This window comes from Myotis davidii, unplaced genomic scaffold (genome assembly GCF_000327345.1).
Source record: "Myotis davidii unplaced genomic scaffold, ASM32734v1 scaffold223, whole genome shotgun sequence".
NCBI lineage: Eukaryota > Metazoa > Chordata > Mammalia > Chiroptera > Vespertilionidae > Myotis > Myotis davidii.
This window is the reverse complement of record NW_006294609.1, coordinates 1,698,615-1,712,683: the sequence shown is the minus strand read 5'-3', so window position 1 is coordinate 1,712,683 and position 14,069 is coordinate 1,698,615. Positions and strand designations below refer to the sequence as shown.

At 57.5% G+C, this 14,069-nt stretch overlaps 1 protein-coding gene across 1 annotated transcript in view; it reads left to right on the top strand.

Moving 5' to 3' along the window:
- Positions 1-11,860, top strand: part of TOP3B (topoisomerase (DNA) III beta) — an 18,324-nt gene extending 6,464 nt beyond the window's left edge. The window contains exons 5-18 of the mRNA XM_006768964.2: positions 18-92; positions 1,344-1,540; positions 1,972-2,128; positions 3,317-3,430; positions 5,357-5,447; positions 6,480-6,634; positions 6,800-6,905; positions 7,618-7,764; positions 7,873-8,046; positions 8,272-8,400; positions 8,812-8,961; positions 9,504-9,604; positions 10,266-10,467; positions 11,457-11,860. Coding sequence (XP_006769027.1) covers positions 18-92; positions 1,344-1,540; positions 1,972-2,128; positions 3,317-3,430; positions 5,357-5,447; positions 6,480-6,634; positions 6,800-6,905; positions 7,618-7,764; positions 7,873-8,046; positions 8,272-8,400; positions 8,812-8,961; positions 9,504-9,604; positions 10,266-10,467; positions 11,457-11,860 — 2,202 coding nt within the window. The remainder of the gene's footprint in view (positions 1-17; positions 93-1,343; positions 1,541-1,971; positions 2,129-3,316; positions 3,431-5,356; positions 5,448-6,479; positions 6,635-6,799; positions 6,906-7,617; positions 7,765-7,872; positions 8,047-8,271; positions 8,401-8,811; positions 8,962-9,503; positions 9,605-10,265; positions 10,468-11,456) is intronic.
- Positions 11,861-14,069: the final 2,209 nt, after the last annotated feature.

Here is a 14,069-nt window from a genome sequence, read left to right as displayed (position 1 = left end):
CCTGTGCTTTGTGGCAGGTGGAGGGCAAAGGCTGCGACTACATCGTGCTATGGCTGGACTGCGACAAGGAAGGGGAGAACATCTGCTTCGAGGTGAGGGTGACCCCACTGTGGCCTCACTTTTGGCCTTCTGCCATCTGCCCCAATCCATTCCTGAGCCCAGAATAGCTACAGTGGCTTAAAAATGCCTGTTGTGCTCCTTTATGTTGAAAATTATCTAGACACACATTGTGTGAGCAGCAGGAAAAGGGCAGCTTTCCTAGGTGGATCTGAGTTTCAGAATGGGGCTGTCTCAAGGAGAGAGTTGGTTTCAGCATGTTGGGCCCCTCGGCACCTTTCGGGGACCTTAGTTCAGTGCTGGTTGCCACCTGGCGATCCTCTTCCTTTCCCATGCCCCGTTCTTCTCATCGCCCGCCTCAGGCAGAATGCTCTGCCCTGGCCATGGTGCCCTCGCACTGGGTGTACCTATAGGGTCACCTTGTGCCCCTCAGGCTGTGACTCTATAGGTTGCCCTTCTGTCTCTGCACCCAGGGCCTGGCATGCCTCAGGGCTCAGGAAGTGCTTCCAGCACAACAGGGGCACTCGGGACTCCCCGCATTCTAGCACAGAAGGGGCATCCCTTCCGATACCCGCTCCTGCTCCTCCCCTGCTGGCTTGCTCCTCCCGGGGGATCTTTGCGGCTGGGGGTAAAGAATGGTGGCAGCTCATGGGGCTTTCTCCCTTCAGAGTCGAAGCCACCTCTTCCCTGTAAAGAAGCTGCATGCCAGGCTCCAGCATGACTCCCCTCCCACTGCACGGCCTTCTTAGTGAGTCTCGACTCCAGGACCCCTGCTGTGCCTGACCCCCGAGCCCCCCACGTCCCCCACAGAGGGGGTCATCAGGGCCTCCCCACTCCTGCCCGTTGCCTTTTCCTCTTCATCCAGTCTCTTCGAAGTCCCACCCTCCCCTCCTCGCACTCCCTCCTCTAGAAGGAGGGGAAATGGTCACGTGGGGTGATTTGGCAACTCTCGTTCCCTGTGTCCTTGGCAATAGCATCTCTTGGTTTGGTGAGGATGGAAGCAGGAGATAAGAGAGAGGGCGGCAGCTTGCAGGATGGTAATAAGAAGGGGGTGTTTGAATAAATTTGTGGACAAAAGGAAGGAAGCCATGTGGCAGGAGTATGGAGAGACGGAGGCTTCTGGAAGGGAAGAGAGACAGAGGAGGGTCTGGCTAGAGTGAAGAGGGGATCGCACGCATGGCTGGGAGGCTCAGTCCTGGAGAGGAGTTGGGCCCACAGGTGGCGGGTAGAGCAGGAGGTGGAGACCTGGGGAGTTGGCCGGGGTCACAGCCAGCCTCCTCCCCCAGGTCTTGGATGCCGTGCTACCCGTCATGAATCCGGGCCGTGGTGGTGAGAAGACAGTGTTCCGGGCCAGGTTCAGCTCCATCACGGACACAGACATCTGCAGTGCCATGGCCCGCCTGGGCGAGCCTGACCACAATGAGGCACTCTCCGTGGATGCCCGGCAGGAGCTAGACCTGCGCATTGGCTGTGCCTTCACCAGGTGCCGGCTGCCCTCCTGTTGGCCAGAGCCTCACCCTTGCTGGTCCCCATCCTTGGTTCCTGGGCCTCATCAGCCACCCCAATGGTCAACATTTCAAAAACCCTAAAGACAACTGTCTAAATAGACCACCGCGTGAAAAGCAGTGTCTTGGGCAGAGGGGGAAGGGGGTGGAATGTGATAGAAGGGCTTCCTGGCCTGGCATGGTCAGAATGTCTGCTCTTCTTTCCCGCCTTCTCTGTTACGTGTGCACACACACCTCCTGGCCCCCTCTGAGCATGTCCTCTGACCCTGTCTCCTGAGCCGGGAGCAGCCAGCCACCTCGGCCCCCTCCCTGCACCACCAACTAACCCATCCCAGACTCCCACAGGTTATGATGGTTTCTGAGCAAACGCATGACTGAAATACCTTTCTCTCCCCACCCCTCCTTGTAGGTTTCAAACTAAGTACTTCCAGGGGAAATATGGCGATTTGGACAGCTCTCTCATCTCCTTCGGGCCATGTCAGACCCCTACCCTGGGATTCTGCGTGGAGAGGCATGACAAAATCCAGTCCTTCAAACCAGAGACCTACTGGGTGCTGCAGGCCAAGGTTCTCTTTCACTCTCTGTTCCCGCTGGGTCTTTGCAGGTTTGGGTGTGGATTCTGAGAGTCCCCTTCATCCTCACTGTCATCATCAAAGTCCCACAGGCCCCTGAGGTCGAGGGCACTGCCCTTTTACCCTGTGGATAGCAGTACAAGGGAGGGAGGCCAGAGAGGGGTCTGCGGGTGCCGAGGGAAGGGGCCTCAGCGTCCATGGAGAGGCAGGGTAAGGCTCGGCCTGGATGCACTGAATTTCAGTGATTGGAATGGACTCAGCTTTGGTGGTGTGGGGCGAGGTCATCCCTTGGGGCCATCAGCTGCCACAGTCATATCCAAGGATTGACTTTCAGACTTTTAAGGTTTTGGAACCCCTTCTCCAAATAAAACTCCATTGAAGCTTCTTGTAAGATTTAAATTTTTTTTAAATTGATTTCATAGAGGAAGGGAGAGGAAGGGAGAGATAGAAATGTCCATGATGAGAGAGTATCATTGATTGGCGGCCTCCTACATGCTCTACTCTGGGGATTGAGCTTGCAACCCAGGCATATGCTCTGACCGGGAATCAAACTGGTGACCTCTTGGTTCCTGGGTTGATGCTCAACTGCTGAGCCACACCCTGCTGGTTGCTTCTTGTAAGATTTAGAACATAATGCAGAGCTGCTCCTGTTGACATGGAGCAGGAGCCCCAGGGGGAGGCCACACCTGGTGCTGGCCAGGCATGAGGACATGGGCAGGGAGGGTGTGAGAGGTGGAGGCTCGGACACTCCTTAAGGACACACCAGCCTCGGCTTTGTGCTCTCCTCGTGAGACCGTCTGCCTGATTTCAGGGAGGCCAGCGGTCAGAGCAGCTTTCACTGGGGAGGGCTGCGTATCTGCATAGGTACGGCTGTGAGACTTTATTTTTTTTATTGACTTTTAGAGAGAGGGAGGGAAACGGGGAGAAAGAGAGAAACATCAATGCGAGGGCAAACCATCAATCCACGGCCTCTTGCACGCCCCCTACCAGGGATCCAGCCCTGACTGGAATTGAACTGGCAACCTCTCGGTGCCTGCGATGAGCCCAGCCAGCTGAGCAGTGCGGGCCAGGGCATGGCTGTGGGACTGTAGAGCCAGGCAAGGACCAGCTTCATCTGCCCCAGGACTCTTCTCTGGCAGCAGATTCACCTGGATACTTCCCTGTGTCCTGTCCTTCCTGCAGGTTAACGTTGATAAAGACAGATCTCTCCTCTTGGACTGGGACCGAGTGCGAGTGTTTGACCGGGAGATCGCGCAGATGTTTTTAAACATGACCAAGCTGGAGAAGGAAGCCCAGGTGGGCCTGCTCCACTCACAGCTGCCACCTTTGCCTGGGTCGGGGTAGGAGCGGGACACCTCTGGCTGAAGAAATAGCTTGTGACCTAGGTCACGTCTTTCTCCCCCTTTCTGAAACAGACATCGTTTGGAAAGAGCAGTTACGCGTACACTCCCACTAGAATCGTTCTGCCCACGGCAGTAACGGCAGCGTGCTGCCTATCTGCTCCGTACTGTGCACTGCCCCACTCCCGTGACCCGCCAGTCCCTTCTGCACTTCCCTTTCCACGTGACCCTGTGGCATCATCTCCTTTTGACAGGACTTAATTTCACACAGACGTCCCTTTTCTGTGACGTCTAAAGCTGACAACTCCAGAGCTCTGTGTGCATGGCCATGAACCTGCCTAAGGTCCAGCACAGACGGGTTTGAGATTCCCAGTGTCCGGTTCCATGGCCTTTGTGGGCTGTTTCTCTCTCAGGGTTTCATGACTAGAAGGACTTGCTGCTCAGCCGTTAGGAAGGGGTGATGCCACGTGGAAACGGGCTGGCTTCAGGGAGGTGGGGGCAGGCCCAAGGCATTGCAGCAAGTGCCATGCAGCTGTGACAGCCTCCAGAGCCACCGAGGGCCTCCTCTTGTCCTTCCGAGCCGTCCCTGGGTGCCCTTACCGCCCATGCAGTTGACTCCGGCTCCCAGAACTTCTAAAGCTGCTCCGTGCCTTTATCCTTGATCACGTTCCTACAGGCACCATTGCTGCTGTCGTAGGCTCTCAGCCTAGTGGTCCAGCTTTCACGGCTGCACATGCACAATCTAGCCTCAGCGATCACCCCACCTTGTCTGTCTGGAACCAGAGGGCCCTGCCCTGGCCAGGTCAACATGGAATTCAGGGATGAGCTGTCGGGGTTGTTTCTGCCATAGGCAAAGCAGAGCCATCACTTCTTTTTTTTTTTTAAATATATTTTATTGATTTTTTACAGAGAGGAAGGGAGAGAGACAGAGAGCTAGAAACATCGATGAGAGAGAAACATCGATCAGCTGCCTTCTGCACACTCCCCACTGGGGATGTGCCCGCAACCCAGGTACATGCCCCCTACCGGAATCGAACCCGGGCCCCTTCAGTCCGCAGGCCGACGCTCCATCCACTGAGCCAAACCGGCTTCGGCAGAATCATCACTTCTGACAACTGTTCAGTTTAGAGGTTGAAATTCACCAGAATTTTATTTAAACTGCATGGTGTTTACAAAAGTTACCAACATTTAAAAATTATGAGGTTTTTATATTAAAAGCCTGATTTCCAGCTTTTCTTGGCAAATCAGAAGATATAGCAATACGAGTAGGCCCTGATGGAGCACTCAGGCTCACTGAGGGGTAAGCAGCTGCCCCAAGACAACCTGGACCCGGGCCTCCCGCTCCCACTGCCACCCCCAGGACCGTGCTGATGCTGGCTCCCGTCTGATTTTGAATTTGCAGCCCCTTCTCTTGCCTCTTCCCCATTCCTCCCGTTTTTCTCTCTCCCTAGAAAATTCTTTAGAAAATTATCATCTCTTTTTTCCTTCTTTTTTTAAAAATATATTCTATTGATTTTTTTTACAGAGAGGAAGGGAGAGGGACAGAGCGTTAGAAACATCGATGAGAGAGAATCATCGGTCAGCTGCCTTCTGCACACCCCCCACTGGGGACATGCCCGCAACCAAGGCACATGCCCTTGACCGGAATCGAACCTGGGACCCTTCAGTCTGCAGGCCGATGCTCTATCCATTGAGCCAAACTGGCCAGGGCTCTTCTTTCCTTGTTGGGCCTGAATAAATTTTCAAGTCTTAAGTGCACTATAAGGAGTGAACTTGAGACCAAATGTATGAAACCAGGCCCTTTGCCCGTCCATCCTGATTCTGTTTTGTTGTCTTTCTCCTCCCCCGACCCCCACGTCACCGAATCCGTTCTGTTTTCTAGGTGGAAGCCACAAGCAAAAAGGAGAAGGCCAAGCAGAGGCCCCTGGCCCTGAACACCGTGGAGATGCTTCGTGTGGCTAGCTCTTCTCTGGGTATGAGGGGATTTCTCTGAAGCCCCAAAGACTTCTTGGAGCAGGCATGCAGCTGCCCCGTTCAACCCCAGGGTAGTACCTGGGGGCGTAGGACAGTGCCATCGTTCCTACCTCTGCCAGCATTTCCCCTTCTATGTTCACCTGTGTCAGTATGCACCCCCCCCCCCATGTGCTCACCTGTGCCAGCACCACCCCCTCCACATGCTCACCTGTGCCGGCGCCCTCTTTCCATTCAGTGTTACCCGAGGCTTAGAGGGAATCTGAGGATTCCATTTCACAGGATTGTTGGTTAGTACTCAGCAGCTTCTCTGAATTTATGTGGGGAAAACACAGACCATGTCATTTTACCAAGTGTCTGAGGAACCCCTGCTGGGATTGAACACGTGGAAGCCATCAGAGGGCCACCCACAAAGCAGGCCCTCCTGCCCCTCAGAGGCATTAAACCATGGAGTTCAAGCTCCTGGTGCAAACTCCGGCCCAAATCCCAGCTCATCACATCCTTCCTTGTCCCAGAGCCTCCGTTTCCTCATGAGAAAAGAGGGTGACCATAGTTAGCACCCATCTGGGTTGTTGTAAGGATTAAGTGATTGAAATAGCTCATCCTAACAGTAGCAGTGGTAGTGACTGTCACTACCCGAGAGGGACATGCTGACATCAGCGTCCCTGCTGCAGGGAGAGGTCAGGACCCAGCTCTCCGGCCTGGGACAGGTGTGTGCGTCTGTCTGAGCCTTGTTTCCGTAGCAGCAAGAGGGGGCTGGGCTGGAAAGTCGGTGGCCTCAGGCATTGGTGACGCGTCGGTGGCCTCGGGAACTGTGAGCAGTTTGCTCTCGGGCATTTTCAGGGCCCTCGGGGGCCAACAGTGACATCGAGTGACCAGTAGACAAGTGCCTGCCTCTGCTGGTCAGGGAGGAGCAGGAAGACGAGCCCTCCCGTCGCCCTGTTAGCTTTTGGGGGAGCCTGAGTGCCCAGGCCCATGGGCAGGCACCTGGCCGACCCTGGCGTTCCGGGCCAGCTGAGCCTCCTGTCTCGCAGGCATGGGGCCACAGCATGCCATGCAGACCGCTGAGCGGCTCTACACCCAAGGCTACATCAGCTACCCGCGCACCGAGACCACCCACTACCCCGAGAACTTCGACCTGAAGGGCGCTTTACGGCAGCAGGCCAACCACCCCTACTGGGCCGACACGGTGAGCAGAGCCAGGCCCTGCACTCCCCCCACCCCGACCCCGTACACCCTGTTGCCAAGGCCTTGAGACCAGCTCAGGACTGGCCAATCCAGGCCTGGCAGCAGCTCCCTGCAGGTGGGAGGGCAGCCATGCCAACTCACGCTCGCTTTGTCTTCTCTCCCTCAGGTGAAGCAGTTGCTAGCAGAAGGGATCAACCGGCCACGGAAAGGTCACGATGCTGGTGACCATCCCCCCATCACCCCCATGAGGTCTGCCACAGAGGCCGAATTAGGTATCAGGTGATGCCCTCCCCCACCGTCCTCACACTCACACTCACACTCATGCACACACGCGCGTGCACACACACACACACACACACACTTCAAGCTTCTGGGGAGGGAAGGGCTTCTGGTACTTTTGCATGGTGTCGGGCCCCAGTGGGAATGTGGGGCCTCCCTCCTGCCCCGCCTGCCCCTGGCTGTGGCACAGGAGGTCACCTGAAAGTGTGCTCCCTCCCCTTGGGACAGGACAGGAGCGAGTGGTGACAGCAGTGTGTCCCGTGCAGGGTGCAGACACTGTTGGGGGAGACCCTAGAACAGAGAGGGCCAGGCAGGAGGTGGCAGGGGAGGTGAGCGGGTGGGTGGCTGTGGACAGAACAGGATGACCCTGAGACAGCGCGACAGGCTCCGTCATCGGGCCCATGCAGTGCTGGTGGCCACGTGCCAGGAGAGGGCAGAGGGAGGGGGAGCCATACGGGTGGAGGCAGAAGCTGCTTGTGTGATGTGATGGTGGCATATCACGAGACGGGGACAGGCCGCGTGCCTGGAGGCGGGGCGGGAGATGGGAGCCACGGCTGTGAAGGAACCACCAGGAGCAAGAGACTCTTTCCTTTCCTTGCTGTGTGTACCTCATCCCTCAGCTTCCTGCGCCTCTGCTGCCTGAGCAGGAGCCAGGGGCCCTAGAGCCAGAGTCCTGGCTGGTGACCAGCGTCTGTGCTTATGCAGGGAGCGAGGCGTGGCGGCTCTATGAGTACATCACTAGGCACTTCATCGCCACGGTGAGCTATGACTGCAAGTACCTCCAGAACACCATTTCCTTCCGGATCGGGCCCGAGCACTTCACCTGCACGGTGAAGACCGTCATCTCACCAGGTAACCTGCAGGCCCAGCCGTGCTCCTCACCTCCACAGGTCGATGCAGCGTCCTCCGTCGGGCCTGGGATGGAGGGCCCGGGTCTGAGGCAGCGCCCTGTCCCTCCAGGCTTTACGGAGATCATGCCCTGGCAGAGCGTGCCCCTGGAGGAGAGCCTGCCCACCTGCCAGAGGGGCGACACCTTCCCCGTGGGCGAGGTGAAGCTGCTGGAGAAGCAGACGAACCCCCCTGACTACCTGACGGAGGCCGAGCTCATCACGCTCATGGAGAAGCATGGCATCGGTGGGTGCGCCCGCCCGGGACCCAGGCCTGAGGGTTCCCAGCCCAGGAAGCAATGCTTCCAGAGCTGCCCGGTGCCCCTTCCATGCGTGAATGGCAAGTGGTGCGGTGCCTGGCACAGTGCTGGCTGAGAACCAGGGCCCGTGACAGGTGGGAGTGCCGGGGAGCCCACAGTCCGATGGGGCGTGTCACAGGCCGAGGGACACTAGGGCCTTGCTTGTGTTACAGGGACAGATGCCAGCATCCCCGTGCACATCAACAACATCTGCCAGCGCAACTATGTGGTCGTGGAGAGTGGGCGGCGGCTCAAGCCCACCAACCTTGGCATTGTCCTGGTGCACGGCTACTACAAGATCGGTGAGTGCGGCCTGGTGCTCCCTGGGCTGCAGCTCCACCCTTGTCAGCCCAGAGCCTCCTCTGCAAAACCCTGCGGTGAGCCCCCCTCCCACAGCAAGGGGCTGCGCTGCCACCCCAGGACCTGCCCCGCAGGGGCTCGGCATTGTGGGTGATGAACGGACAAGTGCAAAGGACCCAAAAGGGGGGGAAAGGGCTCTTCCCCACATCGGGGCCCGAAGGACATGGATGTGGCCCAGGGGCTGCCCGGAGCACCTCTGTGATGCAGTTCCAGAGATGGGCCCCTGGTGGCTCCACACAGGGTTTTGTGGGGGGAGATCAGGAAAGGTCTTGGGGGTGGGGGTCAGCCACCTGCCGGAACTGCCACAGGGACCGAGCCTCAGGTGCGGGTGCTCACAGCGCCCCCTCCCCCAGATGCGGAGCTGGTGCTCCCCACCATCCGCAGCGCCGTGGAGAAGCAGCTGAACCTCATTGCCCAGGGCAAGGCCGACTTCCGCCAGGTCCTGGGCCACACGCTGGACATCTTCAAGAGGAAGTTCCACTACTTCGTGGACTCCATCGCAGGTAAGGGCTGCCCTTCTCTACCCCTGGGTCAGGCCTCCGCCACTCGGGTGCCAAGTGCCGCCATGTGAGACCAGCCCCCAGATCTGGGCTCCAGGCCTCTGTTGGAGGATGGGGTGATGAAGAGTCATCACTGGGCCCTTGTCAGAGTTAAAGGCCAGTGTATTAATACCACACGCAGCCCTGCCTGGTGTGCTCAGTGGTTAGAGTGTCTGCCTGTGCACCAAAGGGTCGCGGGTTCGATTCCTGGTCAAGGGCACATACCTCAGTTGCAGGTTCATTCCCCACCTCCAGTCGGGGTGTGTTCCGGTTGATAGTCTCTCTCACCTCGATGTACCTCTCTCCCCTTCCTGCCCTCCCTTCCATTCTCTCTGAAAAGCACTGGAAACAGACATCCTCGGGTGACAAACGGGGCTGCAGCTCTGCCGTCCCGTCACTGACATGGGAGGGGCGTGCTCACGCACAGGTCCTCTGCCTCGTGGTGCCTCCCTGCAGCCCGCCCGGTGGCACCTGCGGGGAGGTGACCCTCCTCTGCTTCCTTTCAGGCATGGACGAGCTGATGGAGGTGTCCTTTTCGCCTCTGGCAGCCACAGGCAAACCCCTCTCACGCTGCGGGAAGTGCCACCGGTTCATGAAGTACATCCAGGTAGGTGGTGGCTGAGGGCAGTGCCCACTCCTGCTGGCCTGCAGTGCCCTGTGCACGGACACGGGCAAGTCTTGTCACCTCTGAAGGCCCCGCCTCATCCTCAGTCATACAATGTATTTGTTCCAGTTGCCACCCCAGGGTGGCTGAGAGGCCTAAAGCAGCCTGCCAGCAAACACCCCGGTCCCTAGGACCCCAGGAGCACATCAGCTGTTAGGCCGCTTAAACACATGTCTGTGTTTCCTGTCCACACATCCTGGCTATTGTGGGCATTAACATACGTGCTGGGATTTTAGAACTGCCTTTCTTCATGCGTAGAGTAAGTGTCCCGAGACTCATGGCCTGGGTCCTTGTCTAGCAACATATTACATAGTATGTATTATATGTCATGTATTATGTATTACACATGACTTATTCCGTATGTGTATTGAGTGTGATGTACATATTATGTTACATGTTACATAGTATGTACATGTGTGTGCATATGTATTCGTGTTGTGTATTATCTATTCTATTTTATGTGTTGCACATTATGTATTGCATAAGACTTGCTGTGTTATATGTTACATGCTACATTTATGATTCTCTATTACGGGGAGAGTGAGGGTGGGCTGGAGAGTCGGCTGGCCCAGCCCCCTGTGCCTCTCCCCTGGCATTGCTGCAGGCCAAGCCGAGTCGCCTGCACTGCTCCCACTGCGACGAGACCTACACCCTCCCCCAGAATGGCACCATCAAGCTCTACAAGGAGCTCCGGTGCCCGCTGGACGACTTTGAGCTGGTCCTGTGGTCATCGGGCTCTCGGGGCAAGAGCTACCCCCTGTGCCCCTATTGCTACAACCACCCGCCCTTCCGGGACATGAAGAAAGGTGAGAGCACCTCTCCCTGGGCTTCGGCTCCCTCCAGCTGGGCTGCCCTCGTCCCCCCGGGTTTCTGTGGTCTCTGTTCAGCACCAGCCCCTGCCTGACATCACACTGGTCTTTGTGGGTAGCCCTACCCTGGGCCGTCCCATGCTACTGGTGCTAAGATAGGAGACCCCGGTGTGCCTGGGCGGTGCTCAGGCGTCAGCCAGACCGCCTGCCACTCTGGTCATAATTGTGCCGGTGACTGTGGTAAGCTCACTCAGGACCTGGCAGTGGGTGTTTGCACCCTCTCCTGGGCTGGCTGAGTGGGAGGATGCAGCAGGTGGGGGTGCCCTCGGTCAGCACCATCAGAGTCCTCCACCCTCATGCTTATTCCTGGAGAAAGGAGAGCATGTATCCAGGTGGGGCTGAGACCGAGCCGGGAGTCTGAGGAGGGCCTGGGAGTCAGTGCTCACCCTCAGCTGTGCTGTCTCCTTACCACCTCGCACAGGCCCCGCGGTGTCATCACCCCAAACCACAGACAGGAACGAGACACAGCGAGAGTGAGGTGTCCGCCCACATCCCCGGGGCTCGGGGGGCCCGCAGGGTCTTAGTTTACCCCTCCTGACTCAGGCCTGGCCTATGGGGCAGACACAGGCTCATCCCTGCTGTCCAGCAGCTTCCAGGGCAGCCGGTGGCCCCACGTGGCCACTAGAATGAGGGCCGCACAGAGCTGCCTATAACAGGCTGCGGAAGCAAAGTGAAGGGCAGGGACTGGCTGGCGGCCACCAGGAAGGCCTGCTGGGAATGATGTGAGCCCGGGGGAGGGGCCCTCACGGGGTGGAGTCCCGATAAGCAGAGCACAGGAGCGCTCCGGCCCGGCCAGGGAGCAAAGCCGAGAGGAGCACTTGGTGGGACGTGGGACGCGGGCTGTGGAGCACTGAGAGGGCCGGGGGTGGGGTGGGCAGCGCCGGTGACCATCAGGTGTGCCTCACAGGCTGCCCTCTCCCCACCAGGCATGGGCTGCAATGAGTGCACGCACCCCACCTGCCAGCACTCCCTGAGCATGCTGGGCATCGGCCAGTGCGTGGAGTGCGAGAGTGGGGTGCTGGTGCTGGACCCCACCTCGGGCCCCAAGTGGAAGGTGGCCTGCAACAAGTGCAACGTGGTGGCACACTGCTTCGAGAACGCCCACCGCGTGCGGGTGTCCCCCGAGACCTGCAGCTCCTGTGAGGCTGCCCTGCTCGACGTGGACTTCAACAAGGCCAAGTCCCCACTCCTGGGCGATGAGACGCAGCACACGGGCTGTGTCTTCTGCGACCCCGTCTTCCAGGAGCTCGTGGAGCTGCGGCACGCGGCCTCCTGCCACCCCATGCACCGGTTTTTTAAGATGTCAGCCCTGGCCGCCTACTTTGTATGATGGCCCTGTTGTTCCTCACCCAGCTCCAGGCGGTTGTCCTTTGGGCCACAGAAATCATTAAAATGGATTTTGTCTTCTCCAGAGCAAGCAGCTGGGGACCTTTTGCTGGTGTCAGGGTTGCTGTGTCCTCCCCACCCCTCCTCATCCCCCCTCCCATCCCTGTCCCCTTGCCTCTCCCTTCACTCTGCAGACACCTAAGTGCCTGCTCGTCCCATGCCCCTCGGTGCCTCGGGGAGGATACCTCTGTGGAAATGGCAGCTCTGTGCATGGCAGGAGGTGTCCCTGATGCCTGTGGGGAGAGGCAGTGTAGGAGGGAGCCCGGGAGATGAGGCTGGGAGAGGTGCTCTCTGGACCAGGCCTCTGTGAGGGGGACCCCACATGCCAGGCTCAGTAGCTCTGAGCAGACCTGTGTGATGCCTCAGGCACCTGACAGTCTCTGGCCTGTTCTGATTCCAGTTCTCAAACAAGCCCTGATTGTCTCAGAGGCAGCCAGTAACTGACTGGGGAGGAAGGGGGGCAGGGGTGCCATGGTGAGCCATTCACATGCCAGGTGTAGAAAATAGCCCATAAGCCATAGTGGCTGGATGCAAGCAGTAGGCTGCTTGCCTGCCTGCTGTCCCTGTACCCCCACTCCACCCTGTAGGCAGCCACAGTCCTCAGAGCTCTGGGTACCCCCCTGGCCATGTGGCAGCAGGAGCTCCAGGTTGTCAGTGGGACATTTGTACAAGGAGCAGATCAGTGTTTCACAAGGGGCCCTGTATTTGGTAGGTTCGCAGTGCACACTAGAACATACGAGGCCCTGAGAAAAGCCTCCGTAAAGGATCCTCTGGCTTCACCTGGCACTCCACAGAGGAGCTGGGCCCCAGGCTCCCTCTTCCTGGAGGCTCCAATGAGCCAACGTGGTGTCCCGTGGAACACAGTTTGGGAAACCACTCCAGAAGCTTTGAAAAGCTGGCTCCCTGGGAAGCTGTGCTGCGGTGGCCTGATTGTGGAGCTCTGACCAGGCCGCATCTGCGAGTGGGCGGGCCCCTGGCACAGGGCTGTGACTGGCCACCACGTAGGCCCGTCACAGTGAGCAGTCGGGGCCTGCGCCTGTGTTCTAGGGCCCCTCCAGTGAGAGCCGGGGGAGAGGCCTCCAACCCAGAGTACCCTTCCTTACCAGGACTCTGCACTGAGGTTTCACCTCAAGCAGGGCTCATCACAAGGGTTCATTTCTTTTTCTCTGCACTTGTCCTTGGTTGATGAACCTTTGAGACCCTTGGCTTTCAGAGCTGGACTCTGCCTTCAGGAACCATTCACCTCACCCACCCAACAGCATCCAACCCGCCCTGTTATTTGCAGTGAAGCTGCAGAAGCAAGAACAGGAAGAGACGAGGTCTGCGTTAGGCCAGAACTGCCCACTGCGAGGCTGGCAGTTCAATTCAGGCGCTCCCACAGAGTCCAGACGAGAGGCGGCAGCTTGGATCAAGGCGGTGGTTGCGAAGGTATGAAGGGTGATTTGTTTTTATTGCAGAAAATTTCAAACATAAAAAAAGGGGAATAATAAAATGAACTTCCAGGTCCCGGCCCATTAACTCAGTTGGTTAGAGCCGTGGTCGGCAAAATGCGGCTAGCAAGCCACATGCGGCTCTTTGGCCCCTTGAGTGTAGCTCTTCCACAAAATACCACGTGCGGCCGCACGCGTACAGTGCGATTGAACCTTCGTGGCCCATGTGCAGAAGTTGGTTTTTGGCCTGGGCGAGTCTATTTTGAAGAAGTACTGTTGATATTTGGCTCTGTTGACTAATGAGTTTGCTGACCACTGGGTTAGAGCATCATCCCGATACGCCAAAGTTGGAGGTTCAATCCCCCGTCTGGGCACATACAAGAATCAACCGATGAATGCATAAATAAGTGGAACAACAAATTGATGTTTCTCTTTTCCTTTCTCTAAAACCAATAAAAATAAACCTTCATATACCATCACCAATTAGGTTTCAACAATTAACCTGTAGCCCTAGCTGGTTTGGCTCAGTGGATAGAGTGCTGGCCCACAGATTAAAGGGTCCCGGGTTTGATTCTGGTCAAGGGCACGTACCTCAGTTTCAGGCTCAATCCTGACCCTGGTCAGAGCACGTGTGGCTGGCAATCAATTGATGTTTCTGTCTCTCAAAATCAATGGGAAAACTCTTTGGGTGAGGATTTTTTTTAAAAAAAAAGAGATGGAGAG